The sequence below is a fragment of the Marmota marmota genome, unplaced genomic scaffold (genome assembly GCF_001458135.2).
Source record: "Marmota marmota marmota unplaced genomic scaffold, marMar, whole genome shotgun sequence".
Taxonomy (NCBI): Eukaryota; Metazoa; Chordata; class Mammalia; order Rodentia; family Sciuridae; genus Marmota; species Marmota marmota.
In genome coordinates, this window is record NW_026000068.1 from 13,203,858 (window position 1) to 13,228,927 (window position 25,070).

The 25,070-nt window shown below is 39.7% G+C and overlaps 1 protein-coding gene across 1 annotated transcript in view; it reads right to left on the minus strand.

Annotated features, from left to right (window-relative positions):
- Nucleotides 1-25,070, minus strand: part of Marchf11 (membrane associated ring-CH-type finger 11) — a 113,607-nt gene that overhangs the window by 6,045 nt on the left and 82,492 nt on the right. The window contains exon 3 of the mRNA XM_015490401.2: nucleotides 17,341-17,533. Within this exon, the coding sequence (XP_015345887.2) occupies nucleotides 17,341-17,533 (193 nt within the window). The remainder of the gene's footprint in view (nucleotides 1-17,340; nucleotides 17,534-25,070) is intronic.

Here is a 25,070-nt window from a genome sequence, read left to right on the forward strand (position 1 = left end):
CCCCCCAAGGAAAGAATGGGCAGGGCTCTTTACCTGAGGGTAGCGCTGTGATGCCTGCCCAGAGTTCTGTCTGTCTGCTGGGTGAGTTACCCCCACCCTCAGCTTTCCCAGGAAATGCAGGCCCTCAGGACAAGGCAGAGGAACACAAAGGAACCCAGGTAAAGCCCTGTGCATGGCTCAGTGCTTCGGAAGGCTAAAGAACTCATAGCCCTCTCACAGCAGGTATCTGGCAGAAAAGGCTCTTGGTTATAAAATTGTCCAAGATTTCCGGCTTAATTTTACCTTTTCTCCTTTGCCAACATTCTTATCTCTCTGTCATATTCGAAGCCTGTAAATAAACCTTGTGTCCTCCTGGGAAGTGAGTGTGACCAGAACCATACTGGAGACTTGGGTCCTGTTTGATCCCGAGAGCTAGAACAGCTCAGGGCTTATCTCAGCAACAGGCCCTACTTTTTTTTTTTTTAATATTTTTAATGCAGAGTTAGTTGAATCCAAGATATGGAACCCACAGTTAGGGAGGGCCAACTGCATAGCATAAAAACAATCTATCCCATATTTTGTAAATACAGTATGGCAGGTCCAACTTTTAACTCCTAAATTTCTGTTCTTTGGTGAAGGCCATAGAATGGTGGCTTCAAAGGATTAAACAAACTAGTCTGTGGTCCATGGTACCCTCTGCTGGAATTTTTGCTAGAATGTAATAAAACACACTAGCTCTACTAACATTATTTCCCAACATGTCACAAGTTTAAATATCTTGTTAATATGAATCTTGGAGAAGTAACCAGAAATCATAGTTATTTCTATATATACAGAATGTTCATTTTTTTTTTCCTGATGGACTGAATCTGTACATCAATACATAAGAACACCCAAGAAAAAACTTAGATGAAGATAGACAGGTAATATATGTCATCACAAAAGTCACCAGGTTCACAAAACAAAGTTTTCATGAATTTCTATGCCTCTGGGAAGCACAATGTGCTAAAAATATACGGGGATTTTAATGGATACTATGTCCAATGTTGTTCATATAGAAGCAAATAATGTGAAGAAATAGTCCATATAAAAGGCACTTTCAAGAAGTATTGATTTTTCTATTGGTCAGATGTATGAAAGATGATATGTCATGAGCTTTATAATGTTTTGAACAACCAATAAAAAAAAATATAAATGATAAGACCTTGATTCCTCTCAGAATGGTCTAGAACAAAGTAAAAGTCATAGGACCAGGTTGAGAATCCGATGCTGATCATGAAATCTAACAGCTCAGGGGCTCAAACAGATTTATCATTACCACTGGCAGTCCAATCATGTGTGTGAGAAACCTGGTAAAGACAAGGAATTATTCAGAAGCTTCCCACAACACACACACACACACACACACACACACCACCCTGATGCTAGAGACTGGCTAATATCCAAATACTGATGGTGCAAGCCATCCCACATAAGGCAGACAGCAGCACATGTGAAGGGAAGCCCCTTCAAAATAAGTGAAGGCCCTGAGGGTCACAGAGATTCTCTTGAGAGTGCACAAAAGAAACTTGGTGTCCTTTCTGTGAACTGCCTCTCTGCTCCACGAGGCCCACAGTCACCAGGCTGGAGAGGCAGGGCATGTTTGCACTGGATCTGCAGCACTGATGACACGCAGCTGGATTCAGAATGAGACTGCAGGGCCCACTTGCATATGGAACGTAGTCTTTTGCTCAGTAATTGATGATGAACAAGCTGGTGACACAGGTTGAATTGGCTCTGTCCTGCAGTCCCTATTTCAGCAAATGACTCTACTCCAAGTCATCTGGATCAGAAAGCTGTCTCTTGCTCTAAATTCTGCCCATTCTGTCTTCTTAGCAAACCTGAGCTAAAACCATAAAACAGAGAAGATCCTGGAACTTCCATCCGGACATTTGTAGGATGAGCTATTAATCATGCGTCAAGATCCAGATTCTCGCACATGTTCTTCTCTGATACAAATAAAACCAACCATCTGCTCCTTCTCCCATCTACCACTGTGCACAGGATGCACTGTCCCTGTTTTACTTGACACCTGTACTGAAACAGTTGTACGCCCAGGATCCCTAACCAGCAGTGTGCTCCCTACAACGGAAGCCTCACCCTTCTTGCCTGTGGATATCCATTCCCACTTCAGGGCCTGGTACATGCCAAGAACTCAATCTTTGCTAAATGAGAGGGAGAGATTAAAGGAGAGGGTACCCATCCCAGGAATCTAAGGGATGACAAGGATTGACTTAATCTAGCTGCACTAGTGCCACTGAAACAGAACAATGTGTCAAGTGTTGTTCTTTGAAACATTAAACTAATATTTTATGACACCAAAGACAGACTGAGACATGCATTTCAAATCTAGATTTGAAAAGGGTTTAGGAGTCAGTGCCCATATTTCATGAATCATGGGTTTTAGCCTCAAGGGAAAAACATACACACACACACACACACACACACACACATACACATGGAATGGCAGAAAGAAAAGAGTTAAAATTTCTTTATAAACAAAGTAAAAGTCATAGGACTTTTACTATGAATTGAAAATTCATTATAAATTGAAAATTCTTTATAAACGTTTGTGTTCTTCCCCAGCAAACTGTAGTCCTCTCCCCCCACTGTCTTTTTGGCTTGCATCAAGCAATTAGGAACCCAAATATTTATAAAATGACTATGCCCTGGCCTAAGAGGTAGCTGTGGATTCTTCTCTGCTATTTCCAGGCAAAACAGAGAGAAGAAGCTGTCCATTTATTTCACTATTTTTTTTCTAAGGGCCAATCCATTAATAAATTATTTTATTATTATTTTTTTATTTCTTGATAGATAGATTGGAAGTTATCCTGAATTTCAACTGCTAACCCTTGGAGCATAAATACAGCATGGGCACATTCACATAATATTCCACAAAAGCTGCAAGCTCCACCATGGGTTATAAAATATATGGTATGGTGAAATTTTTAAAAGGGATCCAAATAATTCACTGGAAAAGAGAATCACTAATTCATCTAAGTTTCTAGCCCAATAATGCCTGCAAAAAAATGGTCTGTGGTTGTGAGTTTTTTCCATAAAAGAAATGAGACCAATACTTTTATAGATTATAATAAAGATCTCTTAGAGGGCTCCTGTAACAGGAAGCACAGACTAGTATTAGTTTAATTTCAGTTGCAGGAAGTGTCATTGTGCCCCTCAGTTCAGGGACAGATAAAATATCTTGTGACAAAGGGGAAGCATCATAGATCACAAGGGTCAGAAGACCAAGAAGAGGCTGGCAGATATGGTCATGGAATTTAAAATAAAAATTAAAAAAAAAAATTGGGTATGATGTAATCCAACTTTTTCACTTGGGAGAATGAGGACTCTGGGACCCAGATATGGGATGTTGTGTGACTGGCTCAAGGGTCCATAGTTAGTTTCTGAACCCAGGAACTGAACTAGACCCTGGATGCCTGGTCCACTTGGCTAGTTCTGCAGGAACTCTGGTCTCAGGAGCCATTTCTGGCCAAAGCTAAACATCACTAGAGTCTCTTCATCCCACAAAATCATCAGCCGTCAGAGGAATCAATGGACAAAATTTCCTTTTAGTAACACCAAAGGCTGAAATGGGTGAATTTTTCTCCAGTCTCTTAAAGCATACACAGTGTCATAGGAGACAGGGGATGACAACAACCTGCACAACTCATAAAAATAAATAACTCTGCAAGCTCTGATTTTGTGAAAACATTTTTTGGTTAAGAAAGCAATGTTGATATCTATCTTCTGTGTTAATTAAAGCTTTTAGGGCTTGAAATTATTTTGGTCGATTTCCATTTGTTTCCCACATTCTAGTCCATGAACTAAACCCAGTTCTTAGAGATTATGTGGACTTTTCCTAGTAGGAAGTGGAAGAAAATACAAATAATTTTTCATTTCTTCTGCAATGGACAAACTTTCTACTACAAATTCACCACCTACCTGCAGGCTGGTCACTCTGAGAACAATATTTTTAAAAATTTATGTTAAAACATCTAATTAAAATTTATTTATCTTTGTGGCTTCGAATATTGTATTTTAATTCTGTTGGCTATGAATTTGTTTGTCTTTCTCTAAGACTATAAAGTCAATGTGTAAAAATTCTAAACAGAAGCTATCATCTAAGCACAATTAAAATTTATAACTCTTCTCTTTCATTTCATGATTCCAGCAAGAGATTTTCAATTGAAAATATTAATGGAAAATTTAACCTGAATGTAAAAATGCTCAGTTTCCTTAATATTCTGTCCATGACCGGGTGAGAAGATTCAAGGTTGAAATGTGATTCTCTACATAGATAATTCTCATTAAGAAATAGTTTCACTCAGAACAATGGAAAGAGAAATAGATTTTGTTAGAGTATATTTCATACATGCCTTTCTACTTTTTACCAATGTTTCCAAATGCCATTGGCTTCAATTATTTTAAATAAATTAATAAAGACTTCACAAAATAACTATATTACTTTGGGATTTTAGGGAAAAATTTCTCCTTTTCTGATCTTAAATTAGCTCCTGCATTCTTAGAAAAGGTATCTGTTCTCTCTGTCATGTCTTTCTGTTTAAGACAGTAATTTGAGTAGCTTTACTTTACTGCATAGACCACAGCATTTTGCATATTAGTCATTCAAGCTCGGTTTCTAAGGTGAATTTTTTTTTAACCAAATAATAAATACAATTAACTGAGTCGTGTAAATATTTGTGCTCATTGTACACTCTCTGGAGTAACAGGATTCCAATCTTGGGCCCTGCTTCCAGACTGTGTAACCCTGGGGAAATTACTCCCTCTTGCACTTCAGGTTTCCTGTTTCCAAGATGAAATGATAATAGGAGCCATGCAGTATGAGGTCCTTGTGAGGATTAAGTGTGAAAGATGAGGTGAAGAGCTTCGACTGATGCACAGATCATAGTAGCTCTGATCTTAGATAACCCTGAAGGCATGGTTTTTACAACCTTTTGTCTACTCATTTGGAAGCAGTTGAAAACCTACAGGGGCTTGGTTTCTATGCTCACTTCTGTGGTTCCTGATGACCTATGAGTTTGTCTCCCTCTCCCTTGTCAGCACCCACAGTGCACATCATTATTTAGATGTGACAAAGGGGAAGCATCATAGATGTAGAATAGATGACGAATGAATCATAGATGAAAAATGTTCGTGTTCACATTCCCTTCAGTGAGAAAGTTCTCTGTTGTCACGTGGTACAAGGCCAGGAAACCCCCAGGGGAGAGTTCAGCTGTGAAAGACAAAGCCAGGTTTGGGGGTTCGGGAAGCTGCTCTCTCCCATGGTCCTGCATGGGTGCAGATGGCTCTTCTTGCAATGGTTTGGCCCCCCTGCTGCACAATCTGCTTTCTGCTCTTTCTTCTCATGTTGATTCAGCCTCTTTAGGGACCTTGTTTTAATTTAGAATACTCAGGGATACCCTAGGTTGCTGTCCTTGTTCTCAAGCCTCACATAGCCAGCATTCCCACAATCACTCTCCTGGAAAGCTGTGACGTCACACAGTAGAGCCACACAGAGAGCACACATGGGCACATTCATGTACAGAGCAGCTCCACAGAAAGTGAGCCCTCCTGACCCTCAGTTACTACCATAACCACCCATCATTTGTCCTGTGGCTCCTAGACCAGAAAGGCTAATGTCCACGTGTCCATGGATGCAGGGACCACAGCCTGACGTGCATATTCCTGCTCCACCCCAGCCAGGCCTTGTCCTTCCGGAAACCAATGAAACTCCAAACTCTGAAACGTGCCCATCCCATTGCTGATGACAACCTCCAGTGCTTCCCACTTGCCCCCCTTCTTAATCTCAATGCACCTCCCTCTACCTCCTGACCTCCTAACCCACTCCCCAGGTGCCAGCTCCTCTCTGGCTTTTGTTACTTCCCTAGCAGCCAGGACAGCTCAGCCCACCCTGTGGCCATGCTCTGTCCACTTGAGGAAAGAGGCAGAATGGAGTCTGCTGCTCTTTCTTCCAGTGACTCTGTGTAACCAGACCCCGTCTTGGCCTGGGTCTCCTACTCCCCTCCACACTTGCTCCTCATCCCTGCGGAGTGGAAACACGTGGCCACGTGACTGTGCCGAATGGGGCCCTCCTGCTGCAGCCTCCGGAGGGCCCTCAGCCATGCTCACAGCTCCTCATCCCCTTGGCTTCTTCTGTGTCCACAGCAGCCTCAGTGGCCGATTATCACATTTCTTCTCTCCTCAAACTTTTCTCCCCACATTGTGCCTTTTCTGAGAAACTGACCAGACAGTCTTCTTGACTGAGAAACAGGGACCATCTCAGCAACAGCCCTCTCCAGCTGTGCTCACTCCTTCCCTCAGAGGATGGGCTCTCTCCTGGGCAAGGCAAACTCGCTCTCTGGGTGCTGGGCTCCAGGCCTCTGCATTCTCTGTGACACGACGCTACCCCTTCGTACCCCTGGATCGTCCGTCTCCCTTCTGATCTCCTGGGTCTTCATTCTCGCTGTTTGTTCTTGCCTAACTCTACCCTTAAAACCAACGAACCCTCCTCAATCCCCCCCACAGCCTCTGCCCTCATTTCACTGGATCCTTTATCAGCCAAGCTTGGTCAGTGTCCTCTGCCCTTCCCAGCCATCCTCAACCTACCGCACCCTCGCCTCTATCTATCCATCCCCAAACGCCAAAACATGAACAAATATTGGCTTCACTTCACTTGCCCTGGACGTGGTGTCTGGCGCTGTGGGCCACCTGCTCCTCCTCCCAGAAGTCCCCCCTCGAGGTGGCATGCTTCCTTTCTCTGGCCTTGTTCTTCTGCCTGCCCATCCTGTCTCATGTGTCCCTCAAACTGCTGCATGTCTTGCCCTACAGATCCTGGCTTCACCTACCAGATACGAAACCTCTTCAAGCTTTGTTGTTTGCAAAGGTCTTTTTTCAACATCAAGCTCATCACCCTGCACATAGTCTTTTGGGGGTTCCTGAGATTTCAGTGTGGTCTCACTCCCAAGCTCCACCCACGGGGTCCTTCTTCATGACCAGGCCTTACTTCCTCAGGGCTACTCTCCCAACAAGCATCTTGTGCTCTTTCCACATTAAATTTCACATGAATCTTTTAAAATGACAAAATGATATCGTGCATGCACTGTTAGGTCCAGGCAGGTGCCTCTCTCTGGGACCCTTGCTAATTCCTGCTCTTTAAATTTTGATCAAATTCCTCACCAATCTAGGAATGAAACCATATTACCCAGCAATTCCACTCCTTGGTATTTATCCAAAATAACTAAAATCAGCATTCTACAGTGATATGGTCACATGAATGTTTATAGCAGCGCAATTTACAATAGTCAAGTTTTGGAACCAGCCCAGGTGCCAATCAACAGATGAAAGGATAAAGAAAATGTAACACACACACACACACACACACACATACACACACTGGGGTTTTACTCAACCATAAGGAAGAATGAAATATGGAATTTTCTGTAAATAGAAGGAACTCGAGAATGTCATTAAGGAATAAGCCAGACTCAGAAACGGAGGTCAAAATTTTCTCTCGTATGCAGAAGCTAGAGCAAAATAAGGAACAAAAGGGCAGAGGGTCCCACGAAAACAGAAATGGAGTTGATGGAGTAGAGGAAGGGGATTGATGGGGAGGTAGGAGGGACGGGGAAAAGAAGAAACCGCAGAATGAAATTGACCAAATTATGCTATGCCCATGTATGAATATACCACAGCGAATTCCATTTTCATGTATATTCATAAGGCACCAATGTTTAAAAAATGAATAAATAGAAGGACGATCTGTAGAGTAGAGGAGGGGAACAGGAGACAAAGTGGACTAGAAACTGAAATGAAGCAAATTATACTCCGTGCATGTGCATGTGTCAAAATGAACCCAAATACTGTGTATGAGTATAATGAACTAATAAAAAAACATTTTTGACAAATTTTAGCTCAAGATTTTCTTTCCTCCCCAGAGACTTTGCTGACTCTAAGCATGGTGAACCTTCCCCCATCAGTTCTCACGTCTATTTTACTCCCGGCACGTTTCAGGTTGTGTATGAATCACTTTGTCTCCTCAGTATCTCCCTGCAGCAAGTGGAAAGCGGGTAGCACGCTATAATCCAGGTTTCTGCAAACAGTGAAGTGCCAGCAAGTGCATATTTTAGCTGTGCAAACCTTCAGGGCCTCTCGCAAATTCTCATACAGAGACCATTAATGACTTGGTATGGCCGCGTTCTGGCACAACTGTGTGGGCACTGAAGTTTAAAAGTGAGGTAATTTGCCTAAATCGTGGGCTCTACAAAAACAGGCAGTGGGCTGGCTCTGGGTCTTGGGCTTCTGTTTACCAGCCTTTGTTCTGTTTATATCTCTACATTGATTAGCACACAGGATGCACACCATGAAGGTTGGCTCAATAGGTGACTGACACCTACCTCCTTGGTTAGAGGGCCCTGAACTGAAAGACACAGCAGAAGTGTACTGATTCCCTACAGAGGAAACGGAAGTCAACCATACCAACATACTATTCTGTTGCGGTTCTGCTAATTATGGTAATGTTTCTTCAAAAGAACTTGAATTTTTCAAGGTCGCACAAGGGGAAGGCTGAATTAGGGTTTAGTTTGTTTTGTTTTGTTTTCTCATGGGAGTACTAAAGGGTTAATTAGCTTTGCGAGCCCATTCTAAGCACTGAAGGGCTAGTAGCAAAAAAAAGTTCCCCTCTATTTTATTTCCTGGGGTTTTAAAAGCAGCAATATCCATGATAATAATCTTTAGACAAATTAGTGAACATCAGTATGATTAAGGCATATAAAACCCTATTATTTGTACCTCCAGAGAAAAAAGATAATGACCTACTCCTCGAAGCAAATAAAGGATAAAGATTTGTTTTTCCTTAAACACTTTGTATTGCACAGGGCCACTCTGCCTTTGTCCTGAAGGTCCCGACTAGGATGTGCTCAAAGTGCAAAGCACCACATACTGGAGCTGGCCAGGATCCACTCCAGATAGGGCTGAAGGCTGACTAAATACCTCAGACTTTCTAAAGAAGCTGTGGCATTTCCTGGGGTATGAAGCATGCTAACATATTCGGAAACCAAGGATAATGAGCTGTCCCTATGAAGGAATTCACTCTGTCTAAGAAATAATTCCAAATGAGCCAGCGGCACATGCAAACCCATAACAGCCTCGGCTGCATATGTGATTCTGCCAGTACAGCCAACCTCACAGCCCTCCACCAGGGGTGGAGTTGGAAGGCAAACCCGGAAAGGCTCTGGGAAAGAGCAGAAGAATGCTTCTGTTCTCCTACGGATGCAGCTGGGTGAAGGTCTCCCAAGTAGCCAAATTGTGGTGCTGAGGGATATAGGTCCCGGATCAAATTATAGCTAAGGAAATGAAAGCATTTCCTGGAGCAGAAGTGGCTGACATGCTTCTGATGTCTAGAGGGGAAAATTACAGTGATGTGGAGATTCAAAAAGGAAATACTGGGCTCATGACCTTTCCTGGTTATTATGCTAAATAGTGTTTTAAGTTGAGCTTCTTTTTTTCACATGCCTTGTGATTCATGCAGACATATCTACATCAGTTCTTTTTAAAAAACTCAGAATGAGACAAATACAGCAACAGTATTTCCTACCACCTGCGCCAGGTAGCAGCCTTCTGAGCTGACCTACTGACCTTGAGAACTCTGCAGATTCTGAGTGATCCTAGTTGCTTAGATTCCATGCTTGGCTGTGGTGGTGGTGATTGGAGTGGGGACGGGTGATGAAGGGTTGAATCTGGCCAATAAACCACATATTAATTTGTGCAATTAATATGTGTTAATAGAAAATTAAGATTTCTTTTAAATTAAAAAAATTACATGTACATGAAGTCTTTTTGATGGAAATTGCTGGCAATTTTTAATGGGCAGACCTGTCCAGCTTTGGTGGCCCTGACAAAGCAAAACGTGTACGGCGATGCAGGCTGGCATCGATGGTACCAACTCCTCATGAAGGACCTGTGGACTGTGTCCAACCACATGGCCACTGGTGGTCCTGCCTCTCTTCTCAGGAAAGACCAGGAAGAGGCTCACTCTATTCAGTCATCCCCAACCCCCTCTGTGCAGAAATGCTGACTGTTCTCTTGGTAATTTTACATATTTCACTTGGAACTACTTGATAAATTTTATAATTTATCCATAAATATCTTACAGCTTAAAAAAATTGTACCTATTGACAATGACCCAAGGGCCACACATTTGACAAACCTCACTAGCAGCTGCTTCAAGCACTATGAACATGTATTAGTGAAATTGAAGCTCTCCTGTGGTTAAAAAAAAAAAAAAAACTTTTGTTTTTTGCTCTAAATTATGTGATATCTCAACTTTCAATGATAACTTTTTTCTAACTTTTCTCAGGAGACACAGTTTTCATCTAAAATGTTCTAAGAAATATTCTCAACTTCTGAATCATGCTGAGAGGTGCCAGAAATCATGAACATTTCTTCTTTAGAAAGTTATAGTTTAAAAGTCATTTGCATTTTGCTTGAAATGTACTAGAATTTTATTTTTCCATAGCAGTAGAATTAGTTTATTAATTATGCTTTGCTTATGCTGCCTGGTTTACCTTCATTTCAAGCAAGGAAGATGATCTACAGCACTGTTTTAGGAGAAAATTCTCCCGTCATTAATTAGACAGTGACCATTCCTGCTGCTGGAACATATCTATGGTTTGATTATCCTGATTATTTTTTTGTCAAAATTCATCATTTTTATCTGTATAATTATCACAGTTAGGAAGTGTATTCGTAGGTTTCATGTCAATAAAATGTTAAATCTTACATTACTTTTAACTTCTCTACCTGAAAAAAATTGGCAGAGTAAAGCAATATCCAAAGATAGAAATATCCTGGCTTTTTAAAATGTAAAGATATGTCTGATATCATCAATCAAAGGTTGTAGGAATGTGTTGTATTTATTATTCTGATGTCTATAATGGAATGTGAATGCATTACCAACAAGTTACTCTAGTTTTTTTTTGTGTGTGCCCAAGTAGCTTTAGCTAGATAAATGATCAACTATTGAAAAATGTGTTTTCAAAAGGACTACATGAGTCTAAATAACTATTTCAAATGAAAATATGGGAAAACAAAAGTTTATGTTGGAGAATGTGAAGCCCCTGCAAAAGGAACATATTTTTTTCAGTATTAAATATAATTGGTACAGTGAGAAGAAAACATTTTGACCTGAGTCTCATTCTATTATATCTCAGTTTATTTTCTAGAATTCCCTAATCTCTGTAGCTCTCAAAAACAAGACAGCATAAAAATCATATTATACTTATTTCATTATTTCAAAAGAGTTCTGATATTTTTTGTTCCTGGTGGCATATCACAGTGTGTGTATGTGTGCGCACACACGCATTCTGGATGCGTGTGCTTTGAGAAATAAAGTAATATGGAGAACAAAATATTTTAGTATTTTAGTCACAGAGCCAAGTGACAGAGGGTGGCCATTTTTTCTTAAGGCAATTTCTGGGAGCATGTTCTATGCCAAAAAGAAACAGAATGAAAGTAAAATCTCCTCAGTGTTAAGATATAATAGAAGAAATTGACTCGGGGTGTCTCAATGAGCTGGAGAACACAGGAATTTGGAGAGGCAGTGAGCTCTAATCTTGGGCCTTCCTGATGGATTCTGTCTTCAGAAAGAACTAGTGAATGTGTTTACAGAGCAGGCCTGGTCCACCTCTGCATGTCACATCCCTGGTATCCCGAAAGACACCAGGACCACATGCCCGGTAGCATGACCAGTGTGGCTATTCTTATTTTCTTAAATAAAAGTTGTCACCACCAACTTAGTTAGAGAACCTGTTTTAAGAAAACCACTCTTGAGGTGTTTATTTTAAATATAGCTGAAACCACCAATTTTCAATGTCAAAAAGGGATGATATCCACGGTGGGCAAAGTGTGGAAAACAGGAACTCTAATATATTTGGAGGAAATAAAAATTGTAAAGTGTTTTCAGAGGGAGATTTAAAAGGACTTTTCAGAATTCAACATGTGCTTTTTACTTAACTCCAATTTTTCCACTAATCAGAATCTTGCCTACAGATATACTCATGTCAAAGAGATGTCCATTCAGGACTGTCCCTAATGGCAAAAATGGGTAACAACCTAAATATCCATCGGTAGATGAAAGATTTAATGAATCATGTTTTAACAGAAAAAGGGCTCATGTTGTTGAATGGAAAAGACTGATTGCACAACAAATTGTATAGTATGGTCCCATTTACATGAAAAATAAAATACCTAAGTATCTGTGTACCTATACATGTATAAGCTGAACAACAACAGCAAAAATCCAGAGGGTATATATTAAAGTGTCGACGGGAGATTTCTGCAAGGGAAGCGGCATAACAAAAAGGATTGTATTAGTGAAGGTCTCGCAACTTCAAAGATTTCATAATTACAAACTAAAATTTATGTGGGATGTGGGTGGGTGGATAAAGGTGTGTTATGTGGACAATTAAGAAAATTTTAGGAGAACAAAATCAGTGCATGCTTTAAACAATTCCTTCACACAGTATTCCAGGGAAGATCAAAACCTCTTCCAGACATGAATTTGCCACTCACTTATTATGGTTATTAGATTAGGTTCATGATCTGCACCCTCTATTTGGGCATTCCCACTGGTGTAACAGGTTTTAGTTTGTTGCCTGGCCCGAGCTACGTGACACTAACATGTCGTGGTAACCACTCTCAGTGTCTGGATGCAAGCTCACCAAATGACTCTCTGTCCCCTGGGCCATCTCCTAGTCCCTCCAACTCTAGTCATTAATAAATGAGTTCAACTTGTGGCACAGGCTTCCTCTGAGTCATATGACCAGTGGAAGTGACAGCCTCCTACATTCTCAATGTGCAAAGTGTGAAGAAGCAAATCCCCTGCCCAGGGTACTGTGCAAACCTCTGGGGGGGTCAACACGACCCTACAGTGGTTCTCACTCCTCTCTGAGTTAGCACCACTGGCTATAACATCTCAGAGATTTAAATCCTGTATATTAGTTTTCCTGTGAACAATCACAGTCTGAATGTCATCTACTCAAATATTTAAAAGAGCTTCCTAAATATAGTCTAAAACTACATCTTTTCCCACTTGACTTTCCTTAAATCAGATACGAACTGTATAATAAATGTGGGTTGAAAATCAATTCACATTTAACCCACAGAAGTCTTCTGGAAAAAGTTCAGTAACAGAAAAGTCATCTGCCAAGCATGTTTCCCCTTTAAGGCTCTCTGTCTGCCTCTAAGCAACTTTCCTCTCCCTCTGACAGTCTTTGCTGAAACGTTTGCTCTCATTGTCATCTCCCTGGAACAGAGAGGTCTTTTCCACATAAGAACTACAGACCATGTATGCAGACAAGGTGAAGATATTCATCAGATCCTTACACGTTTGCCATTCCATCATCCAATACAGCAGCCACTAGTAACCCATGGCTCTTTAAATTACAAACTAATTTAAAATGTAGTTTATCACTCTCCCTAGCCACATTTAAAGTACCCGACACCCAAATTATCTAATGTCGATGGTATCAGACAGCACAGATGCAAAACATTTTTGTCATTGCGGACATTCTATTGAACAGACTTGATCTTGAAAGACTAATAGCAAGGAAAAAAAAATCTTGGGAAAGAAGAAAAGACATTAATTAATAACGAATGAAATCAACAAACAAATTCACTATATCTGGAAATAAGTAAACCAAATTCTCCAAGTAAATGAATGTTCTACAAATCTTGAAATTTCTATTTAACAATTCAATTTCTTGCTCTCTGTTATATACACTGGCCGGATTATAAAATTTTTGGATGCTAGAATAATCGTCTTTGGATTTTCTGAATTTTTAAAAAGAACATTCAAAGTTGTCAATCTGTTCCTTCTCATTTAGGTATAATCAAGTCTGAAAAGGTTGTAGGACTGTTTCCAGCTATCCTGAAGTCCTCGGAATGAGGAGCTAATCTCGCATCCTCCAGCGGTGAGAAGGGGACCACCTCTTCACTTGTGGGGTTTCTATTCAGCTGTCACCCAGCTTGGCAGTCACTTCCCCAGAAAATCTGCTGAAACCTTCCCCTCCACACAACAACCCGGCATTAATCTCTCCCTGTATTATCCAGCTACCATTTTCCTGTGCATACTTCCATAGCGACACAGCCCAGTGAGAGATTCCCCCAAGATTAAGTTCATCTGGGGTGGCATTGCAATGGGAGCATACGTGTCACAACAAACTGAAGGCACTCAAGAGGCGGAAGCAATGGGAAGTCTTCAAAGGCAAAATGAGGAGCAATGCACCAAGTATTCTGAAACACTAATCCTTGGCCACAAAGATTAAAATCAAGGATGTTTAAGGATCAATAACACAGGTGATGCCAGACTGAGATTAAACAGGCGATTCATGGGCAGATGTCTTTGAGGAAGTATTCTCTGTGAGGTGGCAGTGGCCTTCCTGCAAGGTGTGGTCCTCACAGGGTTTCTTGTGGCACTTCTTGTTATCAGTCATAAGCATGGGACCCCAACTCTACAACTTCCCAATATTATTTTTTTTGTTGGACCTTGACAAAAGGCCTCCGTTTGGATCTTTAGAACTCTCCTAGTCCCCAGAGGCCAGGAGCTCCCTGGGGACAGGAGAGGGGCTGACGCATTTGCAATCCCAGCATCCAGCACTGTGTCTGGCACACAGAACACTCCTAGTAAACATTTATTAAACTGACCTAAGCAAATTGCACCCAAAGTTGTAAACCTGCTTCTCACTAAAAGTCTGCCTGTCAGTATTATTCAGGGTAGAACCAATGTAACTTTGTTACTTTCTACATTTAATTAGCAGGCAGCTGAATTAATTTGAAACATTATCGGGAGCTATAATACTGGCTATAATCCTGTTGGCTACCACTTTCTTTACCATAGTCGTTTCTCAGTTTTTTGAGATTTGCTCAGAACAGACTAATTAGTGAGAAAGTCAAGTAAAATAAATAATGTTCCATCTGAATTCTTTAATATTTTTTTAAAACATTCAAATACATCAATGAATGATGGGATTTGGCTTTAATAAACCAAGACGATGAAAAGTATTGTTGGTATTTAAAATTCACTTTCAAAATATCTCCAAAAATAGCAACTGTTTTTATTTCTGAGAAACTACTTTATAAAATGGACAAATGCTCAAATTACAAAAGAGAAGCCCAAATATGTCATATACTACCCAAAGATCATCAGTTCATGTATCTGAGTCCTTAAAAGCAGAAATTTATAAATTTTGATTAAAATGCTGACAGTAATCATCAAAACTTAAGAGATAATAAATGCAAGTCATAAAATTTAAGTGTTCAATGATATCAAGAAGTCAACTGGAACTCCCCCCCCCCCAAGTTAAACTGAAAGCATAGTGATTCATTTATTTTTCATATTCTTTTTTTTTTGAAAATTTACTTTTTAACTGATACATAAAAACATAAAAATTGTCTATTAACAGGACACTATGTAATATTTCCATACATGTATGCCTTGTGTAATGTTTAAATCAGATTAAACGTACCTATCTCTTCAAAGCATTTATCATTTATTATGGTGAGAACTTTTGAAATCCTTTCTTCTGGTTTTTTGAAATGCTTCTCTTTATGGATGATCACAGTGTATAACATTCAAATCAAAAGAATAAACACTCTCTTTGAACTTGTCAAAGGACTGCATTTGTAGAACAGTTTTGTGACTCTACATAGAACATTGCACTAGAGATAAAATCTGAATTGAGATTTCAGATACTAAATGCTTGCATATGCATTGTTGCGTTTAATACAGAATGTTCATATACATGATTAGCTCAATTATTTGGGCAACATCTGTTCAGTTTACCTATTATTCATGACATTTCCCTCCCTTCTGTGTTTCTTTCTGGCCTGAAATTTGATGAGTTTCTTTCCTATTGATCTTATATTAGTGACAAGGGAGGAAAGAAAAACAGGAAGGAAAAATCTGGCTAATTATATTTTAAACATTTATAGTTACAGTTCCTTTTTAAAAATTAACCGAAGATTTTGAAATTGCTAGTTAAATAAACTAAGGCTCTAATAAGTACAGACGTTAATTTAAGTGATCTAAAGTTATTTAAATGTTTCTGACTTATTCAAATGTGCTCAACCATTTCTAATTAATCACATAATTACTTTATAACTGTTATTTCCTTTATTTGACCCGAATGATAGGGATTACTATTCCAAATTTTACGGGTGACAAAACAGAACCATGGAAAGACGACCTGGCCAAGCCTCAGAGGCCAGGATTTGAAACCAATTCATTTGATCCCATTCCCTGGAACCTCCAGTCCTCAAGCTTTAGCGTCAGAACTTAAGAGACACAGGCAGCTGGGCTCCACCCCAGAAAGTTTCTGATTCGGTAGGTCTGGATTGCAACCTGAGGATATGTGCAGGTGCTGCTGCTACCAGCCATCTAGAGACCACACTTTCAGAACCCCTCTTTAAATCATGGCTACCTCCCTCCTTCAGCTCTTTCTACAGCCCTGAGGCTGTAAACCACATAAGAACAGAGAAATCCCCGTGATACCTCGGCGTCCCACTCCAACCACCCCCTGATACCAACTGACTGGTCATGACCCCAGTGTCTGCCTGTGGCACCTCACAGGAACCACATGAATTTGGAATGAATTGGCTTTCATTTTCTCATGGTATTAGGGAAAGGACAGATCTGTCAAGGGAAATGCAGATGTAATCTTTCTGTAGGGTCTATTTTATAAAATGTATGATAGGTTTTGTTTTCTGAGCCACTGAATTTATCATGTGAAACTATGAGACAGGAACCAACTAGGAACAGTGTCTGCAAATCCCTAACCTCTCAAGGAGTGCTTTCTGCCTCCAGGGAATCTGAGCCACAACCAGGTGCAGGTCTTTTAGGGGACTGTCCTCTTCCCCAACCACAATATTGCACAATATTGCCATCTGCATCAGCATGTGTTTCCCCCAAGTTTGTGAAAGGAAACTGGCTTGCTCCCCTTCCTTAGAAATAAATTATTGCCCTTATATTGCTCACTCCAATAATTTCTCAACCCCTTCAACTTTCCTTTTAGTTGCAGAAGGTGCCATTTTAAATGGGCATTATCCTGCTAATTTTATCAAACTATACTGGAATACAAATGCTTTGCTTTGCTTAGAAAAGTGCCCAAATTATGAAACCCACCTCTACCCCAGATAAGCAATTATCTGGAAAACCAAGATAATGTGAACTGCAACATGCTATGAATATGAGATCCAAATGGTGAAAATATCATCGCTGAAAGAAACGTATTACTGATAGTTGGTGAAGGTTCAAGGTCATGGTCTTACCTATGCACACTAGATCCATAAAACCATACATTCCATAGCAGATCTGAAAAAGGATGTCCTTCCTCTGCCACACTGCATAGGGGCTGAAGGCTGACCAGAGGAGCCACGTCACACTCGCTATTAAGAACAGGGATCCTAGGATTACAGCAATCATCTGAACTTTCTCAACCAGTGTTATAGAAATGCTTTGCCACTAAAAGAAAAACAGAGGCATGTGAGAAAAAGATGCTGTATATAACTCAAAAAGGAAAAAAAAGAACATTTTCAGCCCCATGTTTCTCTTCATAATGCCAGACCCCTTGCCAGACCCCAAATGAATTTTTCCATTTCATTCAGGCAATAAAAGAAAGTCAAGCAGATAAAGATTAATGAATTGCCTTAACTTCATTATTTTTAGTAATTCGCCATTCTACAAGTTTAATCTACTTTACTTCAGATAACAATACTGAGTGTGAATAGCTGAGGAATATTTAGTACCTGGGAATCACATTATTATCTCTCATGAATGCACGAAATTAAATTTATCTGACAATATATGGTAAGAACTCCTCTATTTGATATTTTTTTAATTCTTAATACATCTGGCTCCTTAAAAGGGGGGGGGGGGAACTGTTGTTTTTGCAGAAACATGTAAAAAGTCTTAAAAAGAAAAGTAAGTTATATAAGAACATCAGTGAAAAAGTCATTTAAGATAATACACAGTAAAAAAAAATCATAAGGAAACCATGAAATTTACATTATCTGGTAGTGGTGAATTTCATCTGCACAGATATTACTGATTTTATTATCCAATGGGTAATCCATGAAGTCTTTTTATCAAGATTTAGAATTTGTACGCAAATGGGAGTATCTTGGAAACTCATGCATTATATTGGCATACACTATTCACTGGGGAAAGTAATTTGTTCTCCTAAATATCAGTATTTGAGAGGATTCACAGTAAAAATGATCAAAAATCCTTCAAGGGTGCTACCAACTTGAGAGGCTTAATTAGTCATGTTGTCACTTTCAAGTGTCTGGAACAGAAACAAACCTAGAATTATTATTAGGATTTGCCAGTCAGCAACAGAACCCGACAGGATCTTAGTCCCCTCTGTCTGGAGTCCATCTGTGACAACACATGGCTGATCAGAAAAATCCCAAGATGCATGAAGCAGCCTTATTTTAAAAGTGAGTTTAAGCAATCAGTGTCCACTGGATGAGTTTGATATTTCCTTAAAGTCTTAACTTACCTTAAGTCTGAATCCTGTTACTATCACCACCTCTAATTCCCTCCCTCCCTCATGGTCCACTCTCCTTTTTGCTCTCATACATACATAATCCAAAAATAAATAATCTACTTATAATATTTTAAGTCCATACTTGATCTTGCATATTCAAGTATATTATTATATTCTGCATTTGTTGCAGATTAAATTCCAACATACATTTTAAATATTTTATATTCCAAAGTCATTTTTCTTTTTAAAGACCGAACCAAACAATAAACAGTTATTTACTGGAAGAAAGATACTTCTGTTCATTTTAATGCAAAAATTCATTTATCAAAAAAATAGTTCTTGCTTTTATCAGCCTGATAAATAATTAAACTAGTTAACATAATTTTATCACTACAAATGAATCAATGTTGTATTCCAAACATGATTTTAGAGTTATTTTTTTGTCTTAGCTTCCTGATGCAAACATTAATTTCAAACTGCCAGTCATTTGAATTTTAAAGCATTTTAAATTTGGGGTCAGCAAACAAATACAAAGTATCAATGTATCTTGTTCTTATTTAGTTTGATTCTCATCAAAATCTTTCTTAAATACAAGAACACAGTAACAACATAAATGCCATCCTAGATGGACGGTACCTAATCGGTATGCCATCTTACCCTTTATCAATTTATTAATTGCATAATCAGATAGATGAGAATGCCATAGTAGATGACAGGCCACAGGACACCGTGCAGCAAGAGTGTCCTCTGTGTGTGTGTGTGTGTGTGTGTTTGTGTGTGCACATGTGTGTGGTTTTCACAAGGTGTTCACATGCTCAAACACGTACACCTGAATCATAGTTGAGGGTAGCCAAGAGTGAGAGTGGAAGAGTCCTCTCTATCATCTATTTTTCTTTTGCCAATAATTCTTACGATGTTACAGGTTCATATGTAACTTTAGTGGAGTTAAATTCGGGCAGTTCCATGTCATAGAATTCACAATATATGGCTTCAATTAGAACTTCTCATAAATTGATCTAAGCTTGCTTTCATGATAGCTGAGTGACAACATGGTAGCCATGGGCACAGAGTGGTGTAGCCCTTTTAGATGCTCTGATTTGGGAGGACTGTGACGACAGCTGGATGTGGCTTTGGAGTTTCCTGGGACACAGGATTGGCGTGGCCACACGTGACCCTGAGGTGTCAGACCCCTCTGTCTCCTGTGTGGCATGCATCTAACTCACCAGGTAGAGCTGCTCCTTGGAAGGAAGGTGAGTGAGTAAAAGGAGAGTTATCAGAAGCATGGATGCTGCCCACTTGTTTGGTGACACCAAATTTAAAATGCTTTGAAATTCAAATCTCTGGCAATTTAGAATCATTGTGCTTCAAACCACACCAGGAAGATGAGAGAAAAGAACAACTCTCTCGTTACAAAGCACTGGGAAGCTTAATTATTTCTATTATCATAGAAATTGTCTTTTGTCGTGGATACAAGTAGCGTTTTGAGATTGTATTGCTTATTTTTAAAGAAAAATAAATTGTGCAAATCTGTAATGAAGAGCCCCCACAAAGTTTCGTTATATATGGCTCCAATAGTAACACAAATTACATCACTAATGGTGCAAATGTGCAAACGTGTTCAAAGGTAAGTCGATGCTCTTCATATATGGGTGAACCTCAAAATTAACAACATTTCACTGAATAGTTAGTAAGGATAAACCATCATTTTGAAATCAAAATTATTAAATCCAGTACTGAAAGTAGGTTTCCCCTTTGACATAACATCATCTTGGTAATGCCCATGTCCACTATTGTGCCACTCTTTTGTATATTTACCATTATGTACATGGAGAGGACTGCTCCTAGTCTCCTTCTAAGAAGAATAAATGACTTCTATGGTGGGAAACCAGCCAGAGACCTTGCTATCAGAAGGCAGAATCTTCTATGGGCTCAGCCTCATGGAGCTGTGTTCATGGATTATTAGTTTGGACAATAAAAGTGGCAGATTAGTCACTTGGGGCTTCTCTCTCTATCCCATGGTACCCAAGATCTGGATTTAAGTTCATAAGATAATTCGAAACTTGAACAAATGTTTCAGTGGCTAAACACACTTTTCTCCCCTAAAGAGACATATAGGAGTGTGAGTGTGTCTGTGTGTGTTTCTGTGTGCATTTTTTTTTTGTTTTTTCATTTAACTTGATTCCCAGGTTTGGGTAAGAAGGTAATAAGACAATAACTGGATTGCTTCTAAATAATTACTATCATTTTGTTTCCTTCTATAATATTGGAATGTGATTCAAGTTCCTGAAAAACTCTTTACTTCTATACAACAAAGCTCTGCACCCACTGTTCCCAGCAAATGTGAAGTCAACGGGACTTCCTCCTTGGGAAGCTCACCTCATTTGGTGCACAAGAAGAGACAGTCTGACAGCACCAGCTACGATCATCTAGGACCACTACCTGCCAGGCATCTCTCCAAGTTGCATGAATTAACTCTGAATCCCCACAACTCCTCTATGAGGGAATTATTATCTCCACTTTAAAGATAAGTCAACTGAGGCAGAGAGAGGTTCAACAACTTGCCCAGGTTATACATCAAGTCAGGATTGGAGCTGAGAGACAGGCCAGGCCTCCTGGTTCCCAGGTCTTGCTCTTAACCCTTAGGCTGTACAGCAATTCTGCTGAACTTTGGTGACATCCATGGCACACATCCCATCTTGGCAGCATCACACCTTTTCCTGACTCCAAAAGCACCACATCCATCTGCTCTGGCCTACTGGACATGTCCCGATCCTGCCTGCAACACTCAGGGCAACATCAAAGGAGGGCTGTCCCTCTAAGCTCCATCAAGGAGGACAGGACATTTGGATCAGCATATATCCTCAGTGCTTGACCCTTTACTGTTACAGAAGGGTAAAAAGAGAGTTATGGGAGGAGAATAAGAGGAAGAGAGGGAGGACGGGGAGAGGGAGGAAAGAGACAGTGGGGGCACCCTTCAATTTCGCTTCATCTCTTTTTTAATCTCCCCAGTGCATGCACTCATTGCTTTGGTCCCTCTGAACATGTTCCTTCCTTGACATGATGGGTCTTCCCCTTCTCCTACCTGATTCTGTCTTGTCCATTCACACCTGGTTCTAATGGCACCTCTTCTAAAAATCTAGCCCTTCATATCCTTCTCTGCTGAGTACAATCTCTCTTTCCTGGCCTCCAAACCCAGTGTTGATACATCTGCTTAGTATTAAGTTCTTTCTCACTTCAATGCCAGAGAGCATTTATTATGGTTTAGATGTGAGGTGTCCCCCCAAAATCTCATGTGTGAGACAATAAAGAAAGTTTAGAGGTGAAATGATTGGGTAATGAGAGCCTTAACCTATTCAATGCATTAATCCCACTGAATGGATTAACTGGGCATAGTTAGAGGCAATGGGTGTGGCTGGAGGAGGTGGGTCACTGGGGGCAAGCCTTTGGAGTTTTTATTTCATCTCTGCTTTCTGGTTGCCCCATCCTGAGCATTCCTCTTCTACACCTTACCATCATGATGTTCTGCCTCACCTTGGGCCCAGATCAATGGAGTCAGCCATCTATGGACTGAGATGTCTGAAACTGTGAGCCCCAAATAAACTCCTCTAAAATTGTTCTTGTCAGGTCTTTGGTCACCGTGGTGAAAAATAGCATTTGCCTTTCTATTGTTCATAGATTGCAAGTTTCACAGCGGCAGAGGTGAGTCTTACCCCACCCCCACACACCCCCTGACACCCATGTGTGTTCACCAGGCAACTGAACATACCCAGCAAATGCCTGACACGTGTAGGGTTTGATACTGTTCCCATCACCTATCTGAACACTAGACGAACACACACTCTACATCTAGTCCAGTGTTGCTAAAAGGTAAAGCCTCAGTTCTGGCAGAACCACTTCTCAGTGAGCTGAAAAGTGAGAATTCAAACCCAGAACTACTTCCAAAGCCTGAAGGCTTTCTAAAATACCTTCTTTGTCTTCTTTTCACCTGCTCTCACCCCTGCTCTGCCTACTTAAACAGAACCATTCGATATCCAAAAGGAAAAAACAAGATGAGCACAATTACACCTAGCTAAGACATGGTGGTGGGGATGGAAAACAGTCAACTGGTGCAAAAAGTGTCTCAGCAGATGCCAATCAAATCTGACCATGACCATGTTGTTGCTCTGATCAAAATATCTAGTTGGCACAGGGATATCTCACTGACCTCAGGGAAGAACGGAGGAGGTGGAAAAAAAGAAGGAGGGGAAAAAAAAGAAAAACAAAGCAAAGCAAAGCTAGGAAGTTTCTTTGAAGAAATGTCATGAACTCAAGCCAAAGCAAGGCCCAACATCTCACCTTGTATAAATCACTTCCGGCCAGTAAAATAAGCACTTGAGAAAGGCAGACACATCGTCACATCTCTAGGAAGCTATTTAGAAGACGCACCTGTCATTCCATTGACTGAAAGTGTCAATGCACCTTCTCAGTTTAGAACCCAATTTCCTCCCTGAAAATGACCATGAGCTCAGAGGGAACCAGGCTGCACTCAGAGCAGGTCAGTGTGCTCTGAGTTAAATCCTTCCGTCTGCAGTACTGCTTCATCTTGCTTTTACGAGGCAGGCCAGATATGAATCATTACTTAATAGATTTGTAGTACGATGATTTGTACTGTGCAGAATGACAGGGGGGAATTACTCACCAGCGTCACAGGAGAGAACACCTGCTCTTAGGAGTGCCCTCTTCAGAAAAAAAATGAATTTACCCGAAACTTATTTTCAATCAACTTTAAACGGTGTTTAAATTGCACCACTAAAGCTGGGATGGGAAATGTTGGCAGAAAAACATCTCAATGTGCATTCGGGATGACGTGCAGAGACAACATGCTGTTAATTACACACTCGCTCTCTGTAGAGTTGTGTTTATAGGCTGCAGATTAAAAGTGATTTCAGGCTTTGGTATGGGCCTCCTCTGCTTAAAAAAAAAAAAAAAAAGCATCTCCATAAACTTATCTGAGCTGGGATAAAATCAGACAAAAGGAATTTGCTTTGCCTGAGAAAAGATGAGATCTAAACAATCCAGAGAAAATTTAAAAAACACAGAACTGCTTCTCTGGAAAGGTTCATAGCAGTTGACTAAATGAAAGAGGGGATATAATGACTGGTCCTAAAGATAAGAAGACTAGTTAGAAGAAAGCATAAATAACGTTATGCCAAGTAATAATTCCACAGCATAGATGAAACACATAAGTTCTATGAAAAAAATTACTTTACCAAAACTGACTCAAGAAGAAATGGAATATATGAATACTTCTACATAAAATAAACTGAATTTGTATTCAAAACCTTTCCACAAACAAACTGTCAAACACCTCCAGGACCAACCAGATGGTTCTACCAGATGTTATCAAACATTTAAAGAAAAAATTAGTATCAATCTTTCACATTCTCTGTCAGAAAATAAAAGAAGACAGAACATTCCCCAACTCATTTTATGAGACCAGCACAACAATGTTTTGCAAAACCCAACAAAAACAGTACAAGAAAAGACCCAGACCAATATTCCTATGAGCACAGGTGGAAATAAAAAACCTTTTTTGAGTGTTAATGACCCAAATTCAACAATATACACAGACAATAATGTGGTATGAGTGAGTGGGGGTCATCCCAGGAATGCAGGGTTGAAAGAACATTCAAATACCAATCAATGAGATTGACCACATGAACACACCGAAAAAGGTGAAAAAATCCTCCAAATAGATGTGAAAAAATAAAAAAACATTTGACACATCCCCATTCATGGTGAAAACCAGGGAGAGAAGGAAAACTCTTTAACCTGCTAAGAACATCTAGAAGACATGTAATGCAAGGCTCATGCTTAATTATGGGGGAGGGGGGAATGCTTTCTTTCCCCAAATCAGGAACTAAGCTAAGATATTCATCTTTATTACTTCTCCCCAGTTTTGAAGTGAACATCTTAAAAAAATGCAATGAGGTAAGAAAAAAAAAAAAAGAGTACATGGACTATAAAGAAAGAAATATGAGTCTAAGACTGTCTCTATTTGTAGATGGCCTGATTATCTGTATAGAAATCCTCGGGAATCTACAAGAAAACCCAGAAGAATTAGTAAATCAATTTAGCAAAGCCTCAAAATTCAAAATTAATAAATTAGTATCAAATATATTTAAATATCAGCAGCAAAAATGGGAAAATAAAATTTTAAATATATTGCTACACTAAAAGCTGTAAATTACTTAGGACTGAATTTTTAAAAGATAATCTATAAATTATTCTAAGAGAAATTAAAGAAGACCCAAACAAACCAGAGTTACAGATTAGAAGACTTACTATGTTTTAAATAATCATTCTTTCCAACTTTAATTTCTAAACCTAAAATGGAAGGAAAATGGTATTAGAAGAATAAAGAAGAAATAAAGCTTTTATTATCGTTATTCATATTTTTGAAAAAAGTGATGATTCAGTTAAAATGGTCATAAACCAGCTGATGTTAAGCAATTTAAGTTTAATTCACAG